Raw genomic sequence first — 27,264 nt, 5'->3', positions numbered from 1 at the left:
AGACAGGTACTTAGCCAGATTTATTGTAGGGGTGGGGTCTTTATTTTCACTGACCTTCAAACACATAGAACTATGGCAGGAAAGAGCTGAAGGTTGTCGTCTATTTGAAGTCCTTAACACATTTTGGAGCAAGAATGTAAAATATAAAGGAAACATTATGCTTTCTGAGGGAAATAAAAAGGTACTTCTCAAGCTCAAAGGAGTCAATGTAAATTTGTTAGTATTTTATTAAAATCAAAGAAAGGGGACAATAAAAAGAAACATTTCATTAAACAATCAGGAGGAAAGATCAAAATTATTCCCACATTTTTATAAGAGCACTTTCATTCAGGTACAAGTAGTAGTCACTCATTACTAAATGGCATTCTTTTCTAAGAAATATGGGTTTGAGGAAAACTGTCAAAGGCATGATTAAAAGACAGTGAGGCAAGCACAGGTGTATTCTACCTGAACTGAAGGAGGGCAGGTACCTTTTATATCAATTCTGATAGTAGACTTCATAGACAAATGGTAGGGATTGCTCTGGGGACATCTCCTTGGGGACTTGGACATCATTTGAGTTAAAGTGAGGTCAGCCTTGTGGGCCCTACTCTATTGCCTAAGCCTCTTATAAATGGGTCTGATACAACAAGCTGTGGTAATCCTCCTTTTCCATGAGGAGTGGCTGCTTTTCTTCATGGAGCCGCTTTCTCTCCTGACGATGACACAATAGGCTTGTGAGCCCTCCCAGCACAGCAGTGAGGACAGAGCCCACCACAGCAGCCCCGATGAGCCATGGCCAGATCTGACTTGCTTGTTCTAAGTAGGGCTTAATGTAATCTTGAAAAATGTCCCGATCTGAAACAGGAAGACATCCCAATGTTTTTACTGTTGTCATCCTTAGCATCACCATAATCATCATCAACATCATTATCATTAACGTCGTCATCATTATCATCAGTCAGATGCTTGGGTCTGAGTGCCAGCTCTGCACTTACTAGCTGTAAGAGCTTGGAACAGCCACCCGAATACTCCTGCACCCTAGTCTCTTCATTAGGAAGATAGGAACATACCACCTCGTTGGAATGTTTTAAAATTGATTGATAACATCTGATCTGTAAGTTATGCAGTGCCTACAGCCAAGTCAACTACTGTAACTTTTAGCTTGTTATTCTGATGTTTGCTTCCATATTTCTAATATAATAGGCAAATATTACCATCTTTTAATTCATCAAGTTTATATCTGGAGTTCTTCATACAGAAATAATTTTTGTTCTCTTACAACCCCCCTTTTCTTTCCTCAGTCTTTCTGGTATCATAACATCATGATTTGGGGTCAAATCCACATCTAGGATTTTCATAAGTTTTAGTATATAAATATTCACACTGGAAACAAATACTGTGCTATGATTATATTTCCTTATATTGTATTTCCCTGGGAGTTAATAACTTGTTGTATCCTTTTCCTTGATTTAAAAATACCCATCACTACTTATAGGATACTAGGATATTCCATATTCGTTTTGTATACAAAGAAAACCAGAGAGTGCATCTCGGGCTTTTCTTGTAGCAAATTACGTCTATGTGACTCAAGTCTTGAGCAAAAGCAATATATGTAACTTTGGGGCAGTTTTCTTTCTTTTCTTTCTTTCTTTCTTTCTTTCTTTCTTTCTTTCTTTCTTTCTTTCTTTCTTTCTTTGAGAGAGAGAGAGAGAGAGAAACAGCATGAGAGGGGATAGGGTCAGAGGGAGAAGCAGGCTCCCCGCTGAGCCGGGAGCCCAACGTGGGACTCAATCCCAGGACTCCGGGATCATGACCTGAGCCGAAGGCAGTGCTTAACCAACTGAGCCACCCAGGCGCCGTGGGGCAGTTTTCTTAAAAATAAGAAGCTATGTCTTCTCCTTTTTCCTTTTTTCTTTTTGCTTATCTGGAATACAGATAGTGTGTTGATGAGCCATCATGGATCATGTGGTCCAGATTAAACCCTAGGTTTTGTGGAACCACAAGAAAGAAGCAGCTCTGGTCCCTGAAATTATATTCAACAACATACCAACACTGCTACTTGAGGAATAAATCAAGTAATTTATTTAAGCCATAGATCTTTGAACCTGCATCTGCTTCCTATCCCTACCTTCCCACCCTCGCTGATGCAGGAACTATAATATTTTTTGTTTGTTTGTGTTTTTTGTTGTTGTTTAGAATTTGTTTATTTATTTGACAGAGAGAGAGCATGAGCAGGAAGAAGGGGCAGAGGGAGAGGGAGAAGCAGGCTCCCGGCTGAGCAAGGAGCCCGATGTGGGACTCGATCCCAGGACCCTGGGATCATGACCTGAGCCGAAGGCAGACACTTAACCGACTGAGCCACACAGGTGTCCCTATAACATTCTTTTATAAACTCTTTCCTTGGCTATAATTGATCAGTACATGGTAGACCACTGACTCAAGGTGGGCCAATCAGAATCATTACTCAGAATTCACTGTGCTAGAGTTGTCAGGTGGCTTGCAAGCTGATGACAGCCTTACATCTCAACCTGTGGAAGACAGGATGACACACTCCAAGAAACAGAGATGAGAGCTGGAGAATGAGAGAGAGACAGAGACAGAGAAAGACAGAGACAGAGACAGAGACAGAGGGACAGAGGAAAAGAGAGACAAAGAGATACAAAGAGAGAGAGTCCTTAGAGCATTTAGTTCCCTGGTTTCTGCTGTTCCTCAGTCTCAGCTGCATTTCTGCCTTTCCCAGAGTCTGAGTGTTCATCCCTTCCTTGGATTTTTTTAAACTAATAAATTTCCTTTTTTATCTAATCTCATTCCTATGGAGCTTCTGCCATTTGCATTTTTGAAAGTCCTAATTATTTTTAAAAGTTAATTATATGCCCACCACAATAAAAGATAGAGTAATTACCTTAGGACATTTTGGAATGCAACTATATGTAAACTCCATATATAATAAAAATGCAATCCACAAACCAATGAGAAAGGTAATAACCTATCTTGGAAAGAAACATGAAATAAAATTTAAAATGAAAGTCTCACTTTTGGCCATAAACTCCATAATGTTTAGAATGATTAAAGCAGGAATGTTCTTTTTTTTAATCAGAAGAATTTGTTACAAACTAATTTCATAACACTAAAGCCCAACATTCATTCAAAGGAGAAAAAAGTGGAGCTTCCTTGGCTTACGTGGGGCTATAGGGCTAAAACCTGGTCCATTTCTCCCATTACCTTTTCTTCTTCTGTCCTGGACACCATCTTTTAACCAGCTGTCACTAAGTTACCCCTAAAATTCCTAGAGTGCATTAAGCATAATTTGAACAGTATTGCAATTTAGAGTTTCTCTTCATCAGGAAGGGATAGCAACTTGCAAAGGATAAACATTACCAAATAAACTATAAAAATGATTTATAACTTTGACTTTTAAATATAAACAATGAAAGCCAAAAAGCTAAAAGTAAAAAGAAACATCAAAAAGACACTATTTTCAATATATTTAATTTTTTTTTAATTTATTTATTTGACAGAGAGAGACACAGCGAAAGAGGGAACACAAGCAGGGGGAGAGGGAGAGGGAGAAGCAGACTCCCAGCTGAGCAGGGAGCCCGATGCGGGGCTCGATCCCAGGACCCTGGGATCATGACCTGAGCCGAAGGCAGACGCCTAATGACTGAGCCACCCAGGCGCCCCAATTTTCAATATATTTAAAATTACTTTGAAAGAGGGACTAAAACGCCTGCCTTATTTTGCTAGTAGTCACTTCAATATATAAAGTACATTTAAAATGTCTACCAGAGCACAGAGAGGTTACATAGGAAATATGATTTCCTCTGTTTCTGGCTCAGCTTAAACCCAAGTCACAATTTCAAAATACTATTTCTACATCTGTCCTGCTGTTCAGCTTCTCTTATAATTTCTCTACTTCAGTCCACTCCAAGTGGTCTCAGTTTTTACTGTCACCAATGGTCTTCTTTGAAACACTCTTTATATTTCTCAGTGACTCCAAACCAAAATTCAGACTTCTGTTCTCAGCTATCTGCTTTTGAACCCAAACAGTGCACCTTTAAATTCTTTCTTAATATCATAATTTTTCTATCTTTCCCTAAAGTTCCATTTTTCATTTCACCCTTTCTCTTCAGAAGAATAGTATGGTCTTCTGTTTGTCTTGTGCTCTATCATCTTCAAATCACATGCTCACTGACTCACACAGCAAATATATGAGTTAGTTTGGGACCATTATCCTAACTTAATGAATTAGGAATCTGTAACTTAGAAGGTTTGCCTGTAATATTTAAATGAGACAATGTATATATAGCCCTTAGTACAATGCCTAGAACATAGAAAGCAATTTATAACTGTTATTGATTCTTGTTATTCCATAATAATTTCAACAATATTTCAATGGAAACAACTTCCAATAAGAATTTTCTCTCTCGGGGCGCCTGGGTGGCTCAGTCATTAAGCGTCTGCCTTCGGCTCAGGTCATGATCCCAGGGTCCTGGGATCGAGTCCCACATCAGGCTCCCTGCCCGGCAGGAGGCCTGTTTCTCTCTCTCCCACTCCCCCTGCTTGTGTTCCTGCTCTCGCTATCTCTGTCTCTGTCAAATAAATAAATAAAATCTTTAAAAAAAAAAAAAAGAATTTTCTCTCTCGAACCTGCTTTTATTACTGATTCAGGTCAGCTCTCTCTCTTGTATTCTCAGACTCTTTCTTTCTTTGCTCTCTTGGGACATGTGACACAATGGTCTATATGTTAATAATTATTTATATGTATGTCTTACTTTTCAGGCTTGATCACAAATTCTTGAGAGCAAGTATTAGGTCTTATTTGATTTATCTTTCATTCTTCTATCCATTCATTTGTTAATTCATTCATACAGCAAATATTCCCTGAGACACATGATATGCCAGGTGGTGGTCCTAGCACTGTAAGTGAAAAGATACATAAGCAGAGGTCCTGGCCTGAAGGAAACAATAACTGGAAAAGAAGACTGACAAGTACACAAATTATTTCAAGAGTAATGCTGCAATGATGAAAGTATGCAAAAAGATACAATGGAATCATGGTGGAAAGACCTCTTAAATCTGTTTGGGGAGTCAAGGAAGGCCTCCCAGAAGACTCTCTCACTGAGTAGAAGAATGAATAGAACTTGAGCATGTGATGTTGATGGCAAGCCATTCCAGGAAAAGGGAACAGGACCACCACCTGGCATGGATACATATAAATAATTATTAACACATAGACAAAATTCTATATAGACAAGCATAGTTATTGAACACATCCGTCAATGACAGAAGTCCATCATCAAATACCATCTGCAGAATGAGACACTCTAGTTACCATGATCATGTCTCCTCATCTCATTTTTAACATCAGATGTCAAGGTCTCTGGGAATATATTGGGTTTAGGAGACTCTCAACAGAGCAGTACCATACAGAAAGCAGGATCACATTTACCAACAGCATTGAGGACACAAGCTTTCATTGCCAAAGCTTTTTGGTCTTGCCTTTTAATCAGTTATGCATGCAACAAAATCACCTGCTGCTCAATTTTTAAAAGCATCACTAAATTCGATTATAAGAGAAAATGTTTGACAAATGCGAGACATCAGCTGCCTGATTACACTTAAGTAATTACAAACATGAGTACCTGAATGATGAATAACAAACTGCTTGAGAACTAAATTATATCAAGAAGTTTTTGAGGAATTTTTTTAGTAGGCCTAAAATTTAGCAATAAGTAAGAACAAATTTTAAATTCCTTGAAGGTGCATCAGAAGCAATAGAATAATTCATAAAAGGAAAATAGGCAATTACTATTGTTGTTTTTAAAGTCAAACTTCTCTAAAATTAATAGTGTGGATTCACAGGTATATGAAAAGTACCCTAAATAGACAAAACACTTCAAATCTATTTTATTTTTTTAAATGTTTAACTAGAAATAAACAATAAATACCGTAAGCCCCTAATGTTACTCTTTGAGCCTCTACCCCCTCCTCTGTTCCAATGGTTTTTGCTGCCTTTTCAATAAAAAGTACCCATCTGGACACCAGGGAAGGAACCATGAGATAGAACAGAGTGGACAGTACATATGGGGACTAAAGAGAACCCTCTCTACTGTGGAGTAATGGGGAGAAAATTAGTTTGGGATTCAGTATTGGCCACTTAGTAGCTCTGTGACTTAGAATTAGTCACTTTACCTTTCTGTTTTCAATTTACCTATAAAACAAAATCAAAGTCACTACTACATAAGGTTGTGAAGATTAGCAGAGATAACAATTTATATGCTGATGTCTGTAATTTATAGCCCATTAGTATCTGCAGTCCAGAATGTCTTCTGAGTTTCAGGGCCATCCACCTGCCCCATATTTGTCCTGATGTTTCCTATCACCCCATTTCACTGTGTAGCCAATACAACCAGGAGATTCCCTCCATGTCTGGTCTTGCTCCTACTGTCGCTATCTCAGTGAGTGTCACCACCCATCATTTTCATAGGCCAGAGAGCTTACAGGCATCCCCAATATCTCCTTCTTTCTCACCTCGTATATGAATCATTTTCCAAGTTCTGTACATTTTATATAAATTCAAAATAATGTCAAATTCTTTCATGCCTTCTGCCCTCTCCCGAGCACAACCACTGCAATCCACATTGCCTTCACCTCTCTCCTGGATGCGGGTAATAGCGTTTTCACTACCATCCCTGAAGGTGCTTTACAACTGCTACAGAATTTTCTACATGCTGCAGGAACAGGAAGGTTTTGAAACCTCAAAACAAACCATTTAAAATTTATCAATGGCTTCTGTTATTTTAACAATGTGGCCAAAATGCATAATCAAGACCCCCTTTTCAACTAATCACTTCTTCCTTATTATCACTTCATTGACCCCTAAATAAATAAGTCATTGGGCAAGTAATTGTTTAAGATTCCTTATCTTCCATTATGATGTAAACCCTGTGAAGATAGGCTATGTTGCTTACCACTGTATCCATTCTAAAACAATGCTTTCTTCAAGGTAGTTGTTAAATACATGTATATAGAAAGAAACAAGAAAGGTCTCAAATACACAACCTAACCCTACACCTAAAGGAGCTGGAGAAAGAACAGCAAATAAAGCCTAAACCCAGCAGGAGACAAGAAATAATAAAGATCAAAGCAGAAATCAATGAAATAGAAACTAAAGGAACAGGAGAACAGATCAACGAAACTAGGAGCTAGTTCTTTGAAAGAATTAAGATTGATAAACCCCTGGCCAGACTTATCAAAAAGAAAAGAGAAATGACCCAAATAAATCAAATCATGAATGAAAGAGGAGAGATCATGGGCGCCTGGGTGGCTCAGATGGTTAAGCGTCTGCCTTCGGCTCAGGTCATGATCCCAGGGTCCTGGGATCGAGCCCCGCATCGGGCTCTCTGCTCCTTGGGAGCCTGCTTCTCCCTCTGCCTCTCTCTCTCCCTGTCTCTCATGAATAAATAAATAAAATCTTAAAAAAAAAAAAGAGGAGAGATCACAACCAACACCAAAGAAATACAAACAATTATAAGAACATATTATAAGCAACTATATGCCAGCAAATTAGACAATCTGGAAGAAATGATGCATTCCTAGAGATGGATCAACTACCAAAACTGAACCAGGAAGAAATAGAAAGCCTGAACAGACCTAAAACCACTAAGGAAGTTGAAGCAGTAATCAAAAATCTCCCAACAAACAAAAGCCCAGGGCCAGATGGCTTTCCAGGGAAATTCTACCAAACATTTAAAGAAGAATTAATACCTATTCTTCTGAAACTGTTCCAAAAAATAGAAATGGAAGGAAAACTTCCAAACTCATTTTATGAGGGTAGGGGGGTGGGGGAATGGGTTAGCATGGTGATGGGTATTAAAGAGGGCACATACTAAATGGAGCAGTGGGTATTATACGCAAACAATGAACACTACATCAAGAACTAATGATGTAATGCATGGTGATTAACATAACATTATAAAAAAAATCCAAAAAAAAAGAAAGAATAAATAAATCAATAAAACCACCTAGAAAATACCTAGTGTAATAGAAGACTTGAAATACTTTAAAAATACATATCTAAAAATGACCTGGGTATTAAAAGGGGTGACACTTTAAAAACAAACTTTACTTATATTGGTTAAGAGATACCACACTTCGTGATCAATATCACTTGTACTCAAATTGATTCACTGATTTCACCCCAATGATACCGGATGTCATTTTATACTTAAACTAGAGAAGTTTGCAAAATGTCATTTCTAGTCTTGTAGGACTCATAGTCAAGGTGGAGAGGGGAAAGGTTCAAACATGTAACTCTAATAAGGAGTGATTAGACATGACTATATATATATGCATAAAATGATTTACTATCTGAGAGTTTGACAAATGGATAAACAGGATCAGAATTTAGTCAGAGGGAACAGCATGTTTAAAAGCATGGGCCCATGAAAGAGTCTGGCATGTTTTGGAAATCATAAAATCCTAAGTGGTGAATCTCTGAAAAGCCATTACCAATATGCTCCTTTCTCTCCCTTTCAGAAGGGAAGACATGTTACTTGAGACTGACACTTTTTTGACTCCCCTACCACACCTCTGCCCTTTGCAAAATCCCCTGTTCTCAGTGATCTTAATGTTTTCAAAGAAACTGATTTCTAATGCCGGCCATAGCCATTGGCTATGATTCAGATAAAACAAAACAGGTTAATCAAACCCATATTTGTTCAGCTAATGGTCCACCAAAGGGCAGGTAAAAGTTGACAAAATACAGGTTCTCCTGTTGGCCCTAAACTGTGGTTTTGCTGTGCCACATACTAGCTAGATGGCCTGGGACATTTTATTTATATTCTTTAAGCCTCTGTTTTCTCACCTAAAAAAGGAAAAAGGAAATAATAGTACCTCATTCATATAATAGTTACGAAGATTAAAGGAAATAATGCACAGGACACTCCTAGAGGAGGAGTTCCTGTCACATAAAAAATACTCAATATATGTTAGTTATTATGAAGGGACTCCATTTCTCTCCACAGGGAAATTTTCCATTGCTTTTCCTACTCAAATAGGAGAAATTAACATTGTATAAATACACTGTACACTTTCCACCTCTATTTTTCCTGTTATTCTCTTCGTTTAAGAATATTCTCTGCCCTTTTCTATCTGCTACTTGCCTGCTCATCCTTCAGGGTCTTGTCTTGTCTTTCTAGGCTGAATTATTCAGAAGTCATTTCTTTCTCCCCTGTGCTCCTGTTGGATTTTTGTTTATGACTCTTTTGCTGCACTTAACACAGCCTGATGTTTTGTACTTTCTTGCACAATTGTCTGGCTTCCACACTGAACTTGGAGCTCCTTGAGGTTTGGAACTATGTCAGTCATTTTCCTTAAAATCTAGCACAAGGGTTGGAAGTTGGTAAATGTCATTAATTTGTTTAATTTATTTCTCTTGTTGTTATGAATTATCATTTTTATGAATTATCAATGAATATAATGAAATATCAATGCTTATCAAATACCTCTTACCTACAAGCCATATGCTGTTTTACTGTTTTTGGTTGTTGGCCAAAAACACTCTTGTGTTAGAGTAGAAGCATAATGTATTGAATTGAAGAGAGGGCCTTGTGGTTTTGATATTTGGTTCCTCCATATATTGGTGTCTGATATTGGGAAAGTCACTTAAATTCTCATAGTATTAGTGTCCTCACCTGTTTCTGGAGATAATAATACTTATCTAATATATGATTGATTAATAACACATGTATGAGATCTGCATGTAGCAGGCTCTTGGGTGGGGGAAAACTGTTCCTCATTTATTAAGAAGATATTGACATATTTCTACTCAGGAAGATTATTTAAAGCCCAGTTAGAATTATAATCTTAGAGTTTTATACTATTACCTTAATCATAGTCATAAAAATTATCATAATAGTTCATTCTTTCTTCTACTCCTTCTTCTTGTTTATTATTATTATTAATTGGACTTAAAATAAAAATATCCACATTTTCTTGGTAACCCTAGGAGAAAGTTCCCAAAGATGACTCTAAACCTGCTGGATATCTATCTTGTACCACACCATACTGGACTCTTTAATACATCATATTCATTTAATTATCACAATATCTCAGGGAGCCTGGATGGCAGTCGGTTAAGCGTCTGCCTTCCACTCAGGTCATGATCCCAGGGTCCTGGAATAGAGGCCCGCATCGGGCTTCTGGCTCAGCGGGGAGTCTGCCTCTCCCTCTCCATCTGCCTCTCCCCCAGCTCATACTCTCTCTCATTCTCAAATAAAGTCTTTTAAAAAAATTATCACAATATCTCTCTGTGGTATTCTGATCCCAATACTTCAGGTTAAAAAACTGAGATGCATGGGATTGAAGCAAAATTTCCAAGTCACTTAACAGTCAGCTGATAGAGTCATGTCTTAAACTCATTTTTTCCTTTCTGATTTTAATTCTAGTGTTCTTTCCATGGTTCCATATACGAAATGCCCTATATTATGCAGAATGGATGTGAATTTAAAGATCCTTGCAACTTCGTTCATGTAATAATAAATTAGTGATAAATTAAGAGTTGTAATGTGCTTTCCCAATTTAAAGGCTTTGGGGATAACATAAATACATAAGGTTAGGTACTCTCTCAAAAGAAGTTGGTCACACTAGATTCACTAATTCATATGAAAGAAATTAAACTTTACCTGATTCTTGTAGGTTGCTATAGTCATAGCCCAGATCTCTGGATGAAATAAAAAAATCACCATTTCTGTACAGAGGTATAAAAGGAACCATGTAGGATTCCCGGTTGTGTCCAATGGGTGCATTGGCTTCTGGATAAACTTCTTGAAGAGGATGGTGCCTTCGGAGCCACTGTTCAAAAATACTGTAGAGGAAAGGATTATTCAGACTCAGAGACATGTTATTTATAAAATATTTAGAATTCTTAAAGTAAAATAACAAGGCATATCTTAAAATCCCAAGATATGGAAAGATGCCAAATATATTTTTCATGCTTTGAAAATATTTTGTAAAGCACTAGTTCATACTGTCAGGCCCTGATGAAGCTTACTCATTTGAAAGAAATATGGGAGGATAACTTTGGAAGGGGAATTTCTTAAGTAAGTGAATCTTACATGACAAGTTTAGACCTTTCAGAAAGCTGCAAAGCAAGAGTAATTATTGGTTGAGTGACAACTGGGTCAAAGTTGTAAATTAAATATGTTTCTTATCTCAAAGAAAGTTAACCCAAAGAGAGAACACATAAAACTAGGTTGGAATCAGTACTGGAGTTTGGTCATTTTGGGGGTCATGGTAGGGGGACTTTCAATTATTTCAACCATCTTGCCATATTTAGTGAAGAGTATGCTTAATCAAACTTGGAGAGAGAAAGAGCTCACCTCCCATAATGGAGACTAAAAGTACTTGGACTGGTTTCCCAAATTCCCCTGAAATTAGAGTATGACCATTATGATCCATACTCAGTCAATCGGACACACCCATGAAGCCTTTGAAACAGAAGATAGTGACACACAGAAGAAAGGATGATTGAAAACTATTCTGGTCATGGGAAAAGACAGTTGCAATAACAATATCCAATTTTTAGGGATTGCAAGACCAGAAGAACCAGCAAGGAAATATCTGGTGTTCTAGAGCATGGTTTTAGCAGAGCTCATGGTTGCCACCCTCTTCCTCCCTTGTTCCTACCTGTTTCTGAACCTGCTTCTCCATGATTTCCTGAACTATCCATTTCTTGTTAGTAAATTCTTTTTCTATAAATTGGCCAGAGTTAGTCTCTGTTCTGCACAATTAAAAATTCTGACTGGAACAAAAGCTTAACAATTAAGGGATCAAAAAGATTGAGTAAGAATACTCAACCTATAGAAGAATTTACAGTGTGTCACTAAAAAATGTGACAAAGAGAATGACTTTGTATTATTAGGCCATGCAACAGAGGGAAGAATAAGATCTGAGGTCAGAGAACTCCCCTTGAGACCTAGCTCTGTGCTTTAAAAGCTGTATGACTCTATAAGCAAATCACTGAAATTCTTGAAGATCTAGCCTCCTCATCCTTAAATGAAAGCAATAATATCTGCCCTGTTTCCAAAGGGATGATCTTACGTGATAATATTTGTGAAAGTGCTAAATAAGTAAGCTATGGTACTTAGCTATAAAATTTATTCCAGGAGATAAAAGGTAAGTGCATGGTCCCAGCAATGTTGCTAAAAAGGAAAATGATAATGCTTCAAACAAACAAACAAATAAAAATTGAAAAAACATTTTGAAGTACAGTAAAGAAGAGAACAATGATGCTGGAGGGCAGCATGGTGATCATTTTTTCCATGATGGAAAACAATTTTATTTGCTTAGAGAATCTGGACTCCAAATATTAGTTGTGGTTCAAGTTGGCTTTTAATTGTGAATTAATTGAGAGATCAGCAGGCCACTGATAAGCACTGAAAATCTGGTCCATAAATATTAAATGCTCTCTAAATAGCTCAATTATTAAATATGTTTACTGAATACTTATTATATGTCAAATTTTGGAGAAATATGAGCCTGCATAAAAACCTGAGTTCCATGGGTTGTGACAAGGGAACTTTGTAAAATTTCTTAACCTGTTTGATTTTCATTTTCTTCACCTGTGAAATGGGAAAAATATTTCTGGATTAATTAGTATAATATAAGTAAGATGTATATTTAAGTGCTTGACAAATATAAGTGGAAACAATCATCATCCACATCCCCTTCTTCCTCTTCTCCCCCCTCCTCACTATTAATGTTATCCTTGAAGAATGTTAAAATTGGCGAGAGAAGTGAGACATACTGTTACAGAAATGCCAAAGCCATGTATATTTGAGCTGGTTCTTTTTTTTTTTTAATTAGGCAAACATTCAGGGGCGCCTGGGTGGCTCAGTTGGCTAAGCGACTGCCTTCGGCTCAGGCATGATCCTGGAGTCCCTGGATCGAGTGAGTCCCGCATCGGGCTCCCTGCTCGGCAGGGAGTCTGCTTCTCCCTCTGACCCTCCACTCTCTCTCATTCTCTCTGTCTCAAATAAATAAATCTTAAAAAAAAAAAATTAGGCAAACATTCAGGTTTTTTATTTTTTAGAGGGAGAGTGCAAGCAGTGATGGGGGTGTGAGGAGCCGAGGGAGAGGGAGAGAGAGAATCTTAAGCAGACTCCATGCCCAGTGTAGAGCCTAACGCGGGGCTCGATCTCACAACCCTCAGATCCATGACCTGAGCTGAAGTCAAGAGTTGGAATGCTTAACTGACTGAGCCACCCAGGCACCCCGTTGAGCTGGATCTTTTTAAGAAGGACTATGATTCTGACCAGCAGGAATGAGAAAGAAAATTCAAAAAGATTGGTTTTTCTGTGTGTGCCTTCTCAACTACAGAAATTAGGAACTGGCCTAACAAGTCCCACATTCTATTCAAGTCCTAAAATTTTATTAATTAGTTTTTTTGTTTTAACTTCTGCAGGTTTTTCTTTTCATAAAAGCATTACTTGTTCATTATATGCAGTTCAGAAAATATAAATGAGCAGAAATGAGAGAAGAAAGAATTCACATAATCGCTTCATACTTCTGTTATATCTAGTTTATAAAATCTGCATAATAATACTACATATATTTTAACAAAAAAAATTGTATTATAGATAATGTTTTTAAATGTAGTATAGATGTTTTAAAATTGTATTATAGATATGCAATATTTAATGTTTAAACAATATTTAAACATGCTTAAACAATATTTATCAGCTTTTCAACTGGCAAATCTGTATTTTTAAATGAGAAGGAGGCTCTCTGATACAATTAGTCTCCCCCCCACCTCTATTAAACTTTGATTTAGAAACAGCCCACTGTTTCTAAATGAGCTACCAGATAAGAGCTTGAGGCAAAAATTGTGCCTTCCATCAATTGAGAAAAATTACTACTATAGTTCTGCTTATAAATAATCTTTTTTTCTGCCAAGAAACAAAAATTCTTTACCTAGATAAGACAAGGACATCAATTCTTAGCACCAAAAGATTTAATAGATAAAACCATTAATGTGCTCACCCACCTTATCAACCTTTTAAAATGAAGGTATTAATCTTGATTAAATTCTTCATTGGTGGTTCTCATCTTCAGTTAATTTCATCAAACCATGTCTAAAATGACTCACATTAGAATACTGATGCTTAACTTAGATAATCACACTGATATTTTGGCAAGAACTTATCTTCTTACAAAAGATTTATATAATCTGTATCTAGGCAGTTTTCTGGAATTAGGAAAATATAAAGATGATTGCAGATGCAAATAGGAAGGAATGTGTTTTATATATAAAAGTACTGCAAGACATCTGGTTTCAAGTCTTATGTGTAAGAACCCTGGACACTCCATCCTTACAGGAAGAAAAGGCTAGACTAATGGAAAATCAACAACTTTTCTTGGACCATGAGAGCATGAGGTCACAGAACAAACAGTCACCCTCCCCTCCCAAACTGCAGAGATAAGTACATCCAGGGGAACACAGCTGAGACTTGCTCTTCAGGAACAGAAATAGCTGTATCCATAAATGGGTAGAGATACTTGAACATTTTGATGAACGGTTGGAGATTGAATATGGACTAACAGTGGTAGTGAGAAACCCCTGGGAGCCACAGTGTTAGGGAAACTCCCATGCATTTGGGAATTTTAACTCCAGGAACTCTACCAGGTTTTCATGATGAAGACTGGAGAAAGATCCTCTCTTGGCTCTGTCAGAGGGAGGGAGAGAGGTACCATTATGAAGAAAGTCCCCAACCTTCTCTATAACAAACCTCTTTCATTCAGAGGAAATAACTTTCCAGAGCCTTATCCAACTGGGAGAAGGGGATTCCAGCTTTTCTGTCTCACTTAAGGGGAAATAAAACATAGGCCACATTGGTCAGGGCTTCAAGGAAATAAATTGGAAATACTGTAACCAAAAATGTAGGAAGGAGAGGAAAAGAAAAGCTATACCATTGGAGAAACAGTCATAAAAGTCACAGCCCCAAGACATTAGCCAAGCAAAAGACTGACATTTAATCAGAATATTTTAGAACACAACACCCCACTCCACCTTGATATCAACAGAGCTCCAGTATAATGACAGAGATTGCAACTGAAAGACCTACAAGACAGACAGTATCAGAGGACTAGTATACAGGAAAGCCCAAATTCAAGAGTGAAGACTAAGACAGACCCAGGGAAATTTGAAGCCTCCAGCACCTACAGCTACAAAAATCATTAAACACAGCTCAAATTCTTGCCGGATTAACATACATCCTTACATTAAAGGCCTATCTTCCTCAGTTCCTCCTACTCCATAAAATATATCTGACTTTCAATAACAAATTACATAGCATGCCAAAAGGCAAGAAAAGGACAGTCTGAAGAGACAAAGCAATCAAAGCAAAGTAAACCCCAACTCAGATATGAGATTGATACTGGAATTATCAGACAGGGAATTTAAACAGTTGTGAATAGTATGTTAAGGGCTCTCACAGAAAAAGTAAATGACATGCAAGAACAGATGGGTAGTGAAGCAGATTGGTGGGAAGACTCTAAGAAAGACTCAAAGGAAATGTTGGAAATCAAAAACACCGTAGCAGAAATGAAGAATGCCTTTGATGGGTTCATTAGTCAACGCAGCTTAGAAAAGAATCAGTAAGCTTGGAGAGATAAACTTCCCAAACTAGAATGCAAAGCGAAGAAAGAATGGGGGGAAAAATCAAGAACTGTGGGATAATTTCAAAAGAGGTAACATGTGTAATTGGAATTACAGAACAGAGCAGAAGAAATATTCTCCAATAAAAGCAACCAGAGGTACCCACAGAAACTACTGATATAAATTAATGAATAAATAAATAAATGGGGGGAATACATAAGTCTACCATGCAGAAGAATTTCAAATAATTGTGTAGATGCTCCAAATACTTAATGCAAGTGGTATATAACTCTGCACATAGTGACTTCCTTCCAAAGAGTACATTAGGGAAGAGTGGTGGAGTCATTTAACAGTTTGAGAAACTGACCAATACTACCTCTGCCAGGTGATCAAGATTAACATCGATAATCATATGTGTTGCTAGCATGCAACCTTGAAATGATGTGAAGAGAATGGTGCTTACTTCTGTCATCTTCCTACCCAAAACACGTAACTCCAGTCTAAACATGAGAAAAACATCAGGCAAATCCCAATAGAGAGTCCTTCTACAAAAATCTGAGCAGTATTTCTTAAAACTGTCAAGGACATCCAAAACAAGGGAAGTCTGAAAACTTGTCACAGCCAAGAAGAGCCTAAGGGAGATGATGATTAAATGTAATGAGGTGTCCTGCTTGGGATCCTGCAAAAGATATTAAATAACTACTAAGTAATCTTAATAAAGTATGGACTTTGGTTAATAATGGATCAGTATTATTTCATTAATTGTGACAAATGTTCCATACTAATGTAAGACACTAATAATAGGGGAAATAGATGTGGGGTATATGGGAACTTGGTTCTATCTTAGCAACATTTTTGTAACTAGAAAACTATTCTAAATAAGAGTTTATTTTTTTAAAAAAAAAGAACAACAAACAAGAAAGCCTTAATTTATTTAAAAGCTGATTTGCTTTAGTACCTCCTCTACCACCACAACAAAATAGTAACATACACCTCTTTAACAGAAAAAGTTTTCATTCATTTATTCATCTGAGAAATAGATGAATATGTGCATTCTAAGCATCTATAATAAACTGTCTTTGTGCAAGAAAAAGTTCCCCAAGTTACCTTTGGTGAAGTTTCCTGTCCTTGTGGTACTTAGAGTCTAGGGGTGGAGACAGATACTAACCAGTAATTTCAAAAATAAATCTATAATTACAGACTGGTAAATACTATGCAAGAAAGCAACAAGGTAAGATGTAATAGGGAGACTTCATTTAGTCTGCAGCCTCTGGGAAAGTCTCTGATAGTCTTATTAAACCGAGTTGAAAAGGCATATTTAGAGAAATGGTGGAGGAACATTTCTGAAGACTCGAAAAGAGTTTGCAAAGGGCTTTTGATGAGAAGTACATAGCAAGTCCAAGGAACTAAATGACTGATAGGTCTATGGAAAGCAGGGAGAAAATAGAGATCAGGCTAGAGAGGTAAATGGGGCCACCATCACAAAGTGCAGCAGAAGACACATGAGAAATATTTGTACTTTTTCCTAAGAGCATCAGGAAGTCACTGTCTCTGGGGTGGTGGGTGATCATTTTTAAATAATTGGTATGATGATCATTTTTAAAGGATTGCACAGATTGTGTTGTGGGGAACTATCCCTTACAGGGAGCAAGGAATGAAGAAATCACTGTGAAAACAAGGTCCAGGCAAAAAGATGGTGTGTGACTGTCCAAGCAGTACAACTGAAGGATGAAGTGTCATAGAAAACTCCAGGTTTTCTGGCTTATACTGCAGAACAAAATATTTTTTATTCCCAAAGATGTAGACAGCTGGAGAGGAAGTATGGCATGAGGAAAGGATGTTAATATTATGATTTTTGATGTGCTGTGTGCTTGAAGATAATTTTGAAACATTCCAATGGGGATGGCAGGTGGGCAGCTAAATATTTGGGCCTGGATTTCAGAGCAAGATTTACTCCCAGAAATATAAATGGAGAAGCCATCAGCCTGTGTTAATAAGTGAAGCTATGAGATTAGTGAGACAATGAAAGGATAAGAGAAACTGAGATTATATTTCTCAGGTTTCATCTTTCTGGAAGGCCAAGACAGATGCAGTGATCATCACATTGTCTCTGAGACCCACTGCTTGGGTTACCTACAGCCACTCAGTCAAAATTCTAGTCTAGGGTGGGGAACAAATTCATCCAGGCTGCAGTACTGTGTTATGGTGGCCCTAGCAAAACTAACACATCATAGTACTTACCTAAAGCGATTCTTGTGAGTATTAAGTGTGTTAATATGTGTGAAACCACTTAGCATAATGTATAGAATAGAGTAAGTATTGCTATTATTGATATTAAAACTATAATTGCTTTGTTTTTGAGTTTTCCTTTCATAGGATTTCCTTAAACTTTTATTTTCTACTGCATCTTTTGCTTCTTCAAGGCTTTGGTTAAATGCCACTTCTATGAAAATACCAATCAGAGTTAATGTTTCTCTCCTTTGATTATTACATTTGTCATATTGTAATTATTTGATTATGTGTCACTCTCTAACAGTGCATGGGGAAACTTGCTGAGAACAATGATGTCTTATTGATCATTGTTCTCTAAATGTCCCTCATACTGCCTACCCAACAAGTGGGCTGGATTCACATAGTTCGAAGATATGTGAAATTTAGCGGGAATTGTAGAGTTTTCTTGGGAGAGTACACAAATTTTTACTAAATTCTCAAAGAGAATGTGAATTAAATATATTAAGATATCATTTATTTACTGGTTAGATAACGGAACTGAGAAAAAGAGGAATCCAAGAGATGCTGATGGTTTTGAGTTGGATATCTCTGTAGATAGTGCTATTCATTGATCCACCACAGTTAGCATGTGTCTAACATGTAATAACTATTGGGTTAGGTGGTGGGACTATAAAGTCAAATGGCAAACTGTCTAATCTTCAAGAAAGTTGCAGTCTGATCAGTCACTCAGCATGGCATGGTATGAGTGCCATGGGAGAAGCAGGGCCATTAACATCTTGGGAGAACAAAGAAAGAGGAGATAGCATCTGATTCAGAAGGGGATGGGTGATGTATTAGAGTTCCCCAGAAAAACAGAACCAATGGTGTGTGTGTGTGTGTGTGTATGTGTTTGTTTGTGCCTGCAGAGAGAGACACAGAGAAAAATATAGAGAAAGGAAGATAGAGTAACAGAGAGAGCCAGAGAGAGCGAGTCTCATACAATTGTAGAAACTTTGCAAATCCAAAATCTGCCAGGTAGGCAGGCAGGCTGGAGATGAAGCAAGAGACACAGTTAATGTCCAAAAGCAGTCTACTAGCACAATTCATTCTTGCTTGGGGAGGTCTGTTTTTTCCTATGAAGGCCTTCAACTGATTAAATGGTGTCTACCCACATTATGGAAGGTAATATGCTTTCCTCAAAGTCTACCAATTTAAATATTAATATCCTCTTTAAAAACACCTTCACAGAAACATCTAGAATAATGTTTGACCAAATGCCTGGGTACCATGGCCTAGACAAGTTGACACATAAAATTAACCATGACGGTGGTGTTGGGTAAGACACCCCATTTTAGGTGACACTCATACCCAACTCTTGAAAAATGAATAGCACAAGTCTGGGCAAATTACTAAATGGGAAAGGCAGTTCAGGAAAGAATAGAGCACAAGCATGAAGAATGGAGGTATGCCTTTGGGGCCCTGCAAGTGGTTCAAAAGGACTGGAAGGAAGGATGTATGTGGGTATATGTGGCTAAACCAAAACTATATAGGGCCTTTTTACACATTAAAAAAAGGTAAAAAGTCTGAAAATTATTTTGAAATATATGAGAAGGCTTTGGAGGATTTTAAGCAGGGAATTGACATAACCCTGTTGTTTAATGAATGCATAATTAAATGAATCAACAGCTGAATTTGGGGGCCCAAAGATAGTAGCCAGGCAGTAGATACATAACTTATTTACGCTGAGACCCCTGCAAAAACTTGGAGCCTCTTTCTGGGTTTGAAATAACAGTTCCCTGAAGCTCCTTTTCTTCATGTACCTGCCTAATGATAGAACTCATTTAAGGAGATTTTGGAAATTTTTACTGAAAAATAACACATTTAAAAGAAATGGACACTTTAAGAGCATAGATTGTCAGGGATGAGTAGCTGCAAATGATAAGCCTGCTCCACAGCTAAGAAATTCAACCAGGGCCAACCTCAACTGACTATAATTTTAAATATATGCTCTACAACTTCTTAGCTTCATTGGGGAAAGGGCAGACAAGTCCTTGGGGAATGGGTAAGGGAGTGAAAACCAGATTAAAATCACTTAAGCTAATGATGAAACTTGAAGGAATTTCCAAGTAAGAACCAAAATATCAGTGATAATGAACCAAAAAGAACCAAAAAACTAGAAGTATATGAAAGGCAGTTTCAGAGTTTTATTTTTCCTTTTCCCATAAACATGTAGGGGTGTCATCAGGTGGCAAGGCACCCTGCCACAAGCTGTTTTGAGAGAGGATTAAAAGCAAGCTGCCATCTCCCCGTGTGACTATAATATGCATCCAGGACTGAGAACCACTGTGTTAGGCAGAAGTTGCACCCGAGTTGAACGAGCCCAGCTGCACTCACAGGCCATAGCTGCTCAGAGTGGTCCATGAGGAGTATCTGAAAGGGCCAGCCCTCCCAGACAACGTTTGGTGTAAATGGGGCAGGCTTTTCATTTGGCTTTCAATAGATATTACTGATTGACCTCCAGATTCTCAGTGCTCTTCCCAGGGAAGCGGTGATAATACAGCTTCCTTTGCCCCCTTCACTAAATTTCCCATTTATTTGTTCATTAAATATTCTGTCTTGTACCCACTACATGTCAAACTTCATGGACGGATCAGAATGATCCTTATCCTCTATGGATCTTACTCCATGTTGTGATAAAGAGATACCATAAAATTCCAAATCAAGATCAATGATGCTCTTGGAAGCATGTGTATAAAACCTATGGGACTGCAAGAGGAGCAGCTAATGGTTGGGAGTCAAGGAAAGTTTTCACAGCAGGGATGGTATTTAAACTGGATGAGTAGACTATCCTGGAGGCTTTGTGTTCAAAACAGAGACCCACAGGGAGCCTGGGCACCTATGTAATTGAAACCTGAAAATGTTTTTTTGTGTGTGGGAGTAGAATGTAGAGTGGTGGAGGATTAATAGGGAGCGAGACCAGAAAGGTGAGACGGGTCAGCTTATACACAGCACAGGGGGAGGGGAGTGTAGTTTGGATTGATCCTGAGAGTTAATTTGCTACCTAAGTACTTTAGATAAGGAGTGACCATGATTGAATTTGAATTTTAGAAATATGATTACAGTGGGTATGTGTATTATTATATATTATATTAAGTAATAATAAGTCAACACATGTAATTTCCATCTACTGGAGATCATGATGTATCAGTGGACCAATAATGAATAAGACAACTTCTACATATGCAGACAACTATGACTTTCCTTAAGACAGCTATGCTGCCCCCATTCCTTACGAAATTTCTCTTGATTTAACATAAACTTTTCCATTACTTCCTACTATTCTTCATTATAGTGATGCTTCTGAGGCTCCTCAAATAGTGACAATCAATTCAGTAATCATTCCCATTTATTAAGTAGTTAGATATGTGGTACTATGCTGGGCACTTTGACATACATTGTATTATTTCTCCAACAATACTGCAAGAGAGGTATTAGTAACAGTAGCAGTTATGAGAGTTAGCTTATGCAACATTATATGCCGGGTGCTGCTGGAAGTATTTCTCACATAGGAACTCATTTCATTCACCAAACATTCCTGTGGGGAATTTTTGATTATTTTTTTAAAGATTTTATTTATTCATTTGAGACACAGAGATACAGAGAGAGAGAGCATGAGCAGGGGGAGAGGCAGAGGCAGAGGGAGAAGCAGGCTCCCCCCTGAGCCAGGAGCCAGATGCTGCGCTCCATCCCAGGACCCTGAGATCATGACCTGAGCCAAGGGCAGACGCTTAACTGACTGAGCCACCCAGGCACCCGAATGTTTGATTATTATCCCTATTTTACAGAGGAGAAACCTGAAGCACAAAGAGGATAAGACTCGCACTCAAGTTTACACAGTTAGTACAGTGGCAGGGGGCAGAATAATGATTCAAAACCAGACAATCTCACCGCAGTACCTATCCTTAGCCTTGGCAAGGTATCACGTCACTGCAGTGTTCGCATGAAAACACACACAAACCGAGCAAACAGACCAAAAGCAGGAGTTTAAGTAACTTCCTTCAATTCTTTAGTTAATAAACGGAGCAACAGAAATCAAACTCTGGTTTGCTGCCCTGCGCTCTTTCCATAACAAGTGCTTCCGATTGCGTGTTTTGCAAACAGAGTGAACCTGCATGATTCGCCCACTTTCTCATTTAGCCAGGAAGAGAGAAATATTGTGAAAGAGCTTGTGAGTGGAAAAATATGTGGCATTTTGTATGAGAAATGAAAGCTTAATCCACTCACTGCTATATCCATTAAAGGTAAAGTAGCGCCTGTATGCAGTTGGCACCCAATAAATATTTGATAAGTGACTATTCTAGAATCTGTCCCAGGGGAAGGAGAATATATTATATACAGACATATTTTTAAAAACATATATTTACAAATAGTTATTGAGTATCTACTCACACAGGCAAGTAAAGGAAGTGTATGGTAAAGTGCAAGATAAAATGTCTCAAAGGGCAGAGTCCTTCCCTTAAGCAACTTCTGGGAGGAAATCTACTTAAACCATTTATATATATATTTTCTGTAGTTTTACTTTAGCCAAGGTTCTAGGACCTGTATCTGATGTGGAAAATTGTCTTTAGGTATCATGGAGTAAAAGTCATCATTTACGGCAAGAACAGTAAAGCAAGTTCAAGGTGGGCATAATTAGCATAAGCACCGTTTCACTGACCCGGCATTGCTGTCAATGAGCACCAGACGGCGCTGTGGTTTCCAGCATTCTAAATTGGGCTTTTAATACCATGTCTCTAGGCCCTAGGCATCAACTTTCGAGGTGATGTTAGCAGCCTTACTACTTTCCCTCAGTCATGATTGATTTTACAGCTTCTGAACGTTACAGCAGAGAGTTCACCACACATCGATTACCTGCACAGATGGAGAACTCCTTTCTTTGTACTGAAAGCTCTTTTCTCCAGACAAAAGGATATTACTACCATTTTGGCATCTGGCCCTTCAGATGCTTTCAGCCTCACCAAGAATTGGTATCGTTCGATGGAAATTCAGAGAGGTTATGGAATTATTTCTTCTTCTAAGAACCTACCTCACAGCCTAGAGATCCCTGCATTCTCGGCTACACAAAGGCTATAATTCCATTAATCAGTTTTCACCAATCCCCAACTGGAATAGGATATCTTTTATTTTCCTCGTAGGTTCTATGAGTCCTTGTTAATAAAAATCACTACGAATCTCATTCTTCACCTTGGATCATAATAGGACAGGTGCCAACTCATAAACACCTGTACCTGGCATGCATATCTCCTGGGTTTCTTTCTCTTTTCCAGAACATTTAATGAAAAAAAATGATTATGTTCATTTGGTGCATATAGATAAAAGAAGGAATAGTGAGAAAAATGGACAGACAGGAACAGAATAGCAAAAATCTATGGGTGTCAGCATAAGGCATTTGAATTTATTCCATATGTAATCAGAGTCACTACTGCCATTTGAGAAGGTGAATGACATGAAAAAAAGTTGGGCATAAGGAGATGTATATGGAAGTGTTGCCCAGGAAGGATTTTTTGTTGGAGAGGTTAGAGGCAAGGGACCAACAACACATATGGGGTAGCTAAGTAACTAGGGCCTATACTAACACTGTAAGAAAAACTGAAGGTAATGTCTGTAAATGAAACAAGAAAGCAAAGAAGGTCACAAATGTTTGAACACCAGGAATGCCATCTGGCAAAAGAAAAATTCAATATGAGCTCAAATGCTTCTTTCCAGTGAACAGCAATATTCTATGCATGCCTAAGAATATTTATGATGTACAATTATAGAAACACATGGAACACAAATATGCAAATAATTTATGGAGCAATAATACTAATATCATTGAAAATTTAGATGAGAAAAAATAATACTGTGTGCAAGTCTAGCCTAATGAACAAAGAAGACAATGTAAAATATCCTTCAGAAAGCAAATTCATGTGGAATTTGAGAAACAAGGCAGAGGATCATAGGGGAAGAGAGGAAAAAATGAAACAAGAAGAAACCAGAGAGGGAGACAAACCATAAGAGACTCCTACTCTCAGGAAACAAACTGAGGGTTGCTAGAGGGGAGGGGAGTGGGACGGATGGAGTGGCTGGGTGATGGACATTGGGGAGTGTATGTGTTGTGGTGAGAGCTGTGTATTGTGTAAGACTAATGAATCACAGACCTGTACCTCTGAAAAAAATAATACATTATATGTTAATAATAAAAAAATTTAAAAAAAGAAACCAAATTCAACTGGAGTGGACAACCTAACATCTTTTTTTTTTATTGTTATGTTATTCACCATACATTACATCATTAGTTTTTGATGTAGTGTTCCATGATTCATTATTTGCACATAACACCCAGTGCTCCATGCAGAATGTGCCCTCTTTAATACCCATCACCAAACTAACCCATTCTCGCACCCCCCTCCCCTCTAGAACCCTGTTTGTTTTTCAGAGTCCATCGTCTCTCATGGTTCATCTCCCCCTCCAATTTCCCTCCTTTCATTCTTCCCCTTCAGCTATCTTCTTCTTTTTTTTTTAACATATATTGTACTATTTGTTTCAGAGGTACAGATCTGTGATTCAACAGTCTTGCACAATTCACAGCACTCACCATAGCACATACCCTCCCCAATGTCTATCACCCAGTCGCCCCATCCCTCCCACCCCCTGCCACCACTCCAGCAACCCTCAGTTTGTTTCCTGAGATTAAGAATTCCTCATATCAGTGAGGTCATATGATACATGTTGTTCTCTGATTGACTTATTTCACTCAGCATAACACTCTCCAGTTCTATCCACGTCATTGCAAATGGCAAAATTTTATTCCTTTTGATGGCTGCATAATATTCCATTGTATATATATACCACCTCTTCTTTATCCATTCATCTGTCAATGGACATCTGGGTTCTTTCCACAGTTTGGCTATTGTGGACATTGCTGCTATAAACGTCGGGGTGCACTACCCCTTCGGATCCCTACTTTTGTATCTTTGGGGTAAATACCCAGTAGTGCAATTCCTGGGTTGTACAGTAGCTCTATTTTCAACTTTTTGAGAAACCTCCATACTGTTTTCCACAGTGGCTGCACCAGCTTGAATTCCCACCAACAGTGTAGGAGGATTCCCCTTTCTCTGCATCCCCGCCAACATCTGTCATTTCCTGACTTGTTAATTTTAGCCATTCTGACTGGTGTGAGGTGATATCTTATTGAGGTTTTGATTTGGATTTTCCTGATGCCGAGCGATGTTGAGCACTTTTTTATGTGTCTGTTAGCCATTTGGATGTCTTCTTTGGAACAATGTCTGTTCATGTCTTCTGCCCATTTCTTGATTGGATCATTTGTTCTTTGGGTGTTGAGTTTGATAAGTTCTTTATAGATTTTGGATACTAGCCCTTTATCTGATATGTCATTTGCAAATATCTTCTCCCATTCTGTCAGTTCTCTTTTGGTTTTATTGACTGTTTTGCTGTGCAAAAGCTTTTTATCTTGATGAAGTCCCGATAGTTCATTTTTGCCCTTGCTTCCCTTGTCCTTGGCGATGTTTCTAGGAAGAAGTTGCCGTGGCTGAGGTCGAAGAGGTTGCTGCCTGTGTTCTCCTTTAGGATTTTGATGAATTCCTGTCTCACATTGAGGTCTTTCAACCATTTGGAGTCTATTTTTGTGTGTGGTGTAAGGAGATGGTCCAGTTTCATTCTTCTGCATGTGGCTGCCCAATTTTCCCAACACCATTTGTTGAAGAGACTGTCTTTGTTCCATTGGACATTCTTTCCTGCTTTGTTGAAGATTAGTTGACCATAGAGTTGAGGGTCCATTTCTGGGCTCTCTATTCTGTTCCATTGATCGATGTGTCTGTTTTTCTGCCAGTACCATGCTGTCTTGATGATAACAGCTTTGTAATAGAGCTTGAAGTCCGGAATTGTGATGCTGCCAGCTTTACTTTTCTTTTTCAACATTCCTCTGGCTCTTTGGGGTCTTTTCTGGTTCCATACAAATTTTAGGATTACTTGTTCCATTGCTTTGAAAAAAGTTGATGGTATTTTGATGGGGATTGCATTGAATGTGGAGATTGCTCTAGGTAGCATTGACATCTTCACAATATTTGTTCTTCCAATCCATGAGCATGGAATGTTTTACCATTTCTTTGTGTCTTCCTCAATTTCTTTCATGAGTATTTCCTAGTTTTCTGAGTACAGATTCTTTGCCTCTTTGGTTAGATTTATTCCTAGGTATCTTATGGTTTGGGGTGCAATTGTAAATGGGATCGACTCCTTAATTTCCCTTTTTTCTGTCTTGTTGTTGGTGTATAGGAATGCCACTGATTTCTGTGGATTGATTTTATGACCTGCCACTTTACTGAATTCCTATATGAGTTCTAGCAGGTTTGGGGTGGAGTTTTCTGGGTTTCCCACATAAAGTATCATATCATCTGCAAAGAGTAAGAGTTTGACTTCTTTGCCAATTCGGATGCTTTTTATTGTTTTTTGTTGTCTGATTGCTGAGGCTAGGACTTCTAGTACAATGTTGAACAGGAATGGTGAGAGTAGAAATCCCTGCTGTGTTCCTGATGTTAGGAGAAAAGCTCTTAGTTTTTACCCATTGAGAATGATAATTGCTGTGGGTTTTCATAGATGGCTTTTATGATATTGCGGTATGTACCCTCTATGCCTACACTCTGAAGGGTTTTAATCAAGAACGGATGCTGTACTTTGTCAATGCTTTTTCTGCATCTATTGAGAGGATCATATGGTTCTTGTTCTTTATTTTATTAATGTATTGTATCACATTGATTGATTTGAGGGTGTTGAACCAAACTTCTAGCCCAGGGATAAATCCCACTTAGTCATGGGGAATAATCCTTTTCATGTACTGTTGGATCCTATTGGCTAGTATTTTGGTGAGAATTTTTGCATCCATGTTCATCAAGGATATTGGTCTGTAATTCTCCTTTTTGGTGGGGTTTTGGTTTTGGGATCAAGGTAATGGTCACCTCATATAAAATGACTTTGGAAGTTTTCCTTCCATTTCTATTTTTTGGAACAGTTTCAGAAGAATAGGTATTAATTCTTCTTGAAATATTTGGTAGAATTCCCCAGGGAAACCATCTGGCCCTGGGTTCTTGTTTGTTGGGAGATTTTTGATTACTGCTTCAATTTCCTTAGTGGTTATGGGTCTGTGCAGGTTTTCTATTTCTTCCTGGTTTAGTTTTGGTAGTTGATACATCTCTAGGAATGCATCCATTTCTTCCGGATTGTCTAATTTGCTGGCATATAGTTGCTCATAATATGTTCTTATAATTGTTTGTATTTCTTTGGTGTTGGTTGTGATCTCTCCTCTTTCATTCATGATTTGATTTACTTGGGTCATTTCTCTTTTCTTATTGATAAGT

General features: G+C 38.0%; 2 protein-coding genes across 2 annotated transcripts in view; one reads left to right on the top strand and one right to left on the bottom strand.

The window, feature by feature from the left end:
• NOX4 (NADPH oxidase 4) overlaps window positions 1-27,264 on the top strand; it is a 362,080-nt gene that overhangs the window by 197,403 nt on the left and 137,413 nt on the right. The gene's annotated exons all lie outside the window — the stretch shown is intronic.
• TYR (tyrosinase) overlaps window positions 251-27,264 on the bottom strand; it is a 103,408-nt gene continuing 76,394 nt past the window's right edge. Inside the window, exons 4-5 of the mRNA XM_045894595.2 lie at window positions 10,668-10,849; window positions 251-837 (exon numbers count right to left, since the gene is read on the bottom strand). Of these exons, the coding sequence (XP_045750551.1) occupies window positions 608-837; window positions 10,668-10,849 (412 nt within the window). The 3' untranslated portion in view covers window positions 251-607. The remainder of the gene's footprint in view (window positions 838-10,667; window positions 10,850-27,264) is intronic.

Source organism: Mirounga angustirostris, unplaced genomic scaffold (genome assembly GCF_029215605.1).
Source record: "Mirounga angustirostris isolate CCGP_5_RB_7025 unplaced genomic scaffold, mMirAng1.0.hap1 SCAF_13, whole genome shotgun sequence".
NCBI lineage: Eukaryota > Metazoa > Chordata > Mammalia > Carnivora > Phocidae > Mirounga > Mirounga angustirostris.
Note: the sequence above shows the minus strand (reverse complement) of the source record. Positions and strands in the feature narration are given on the sequence as shown.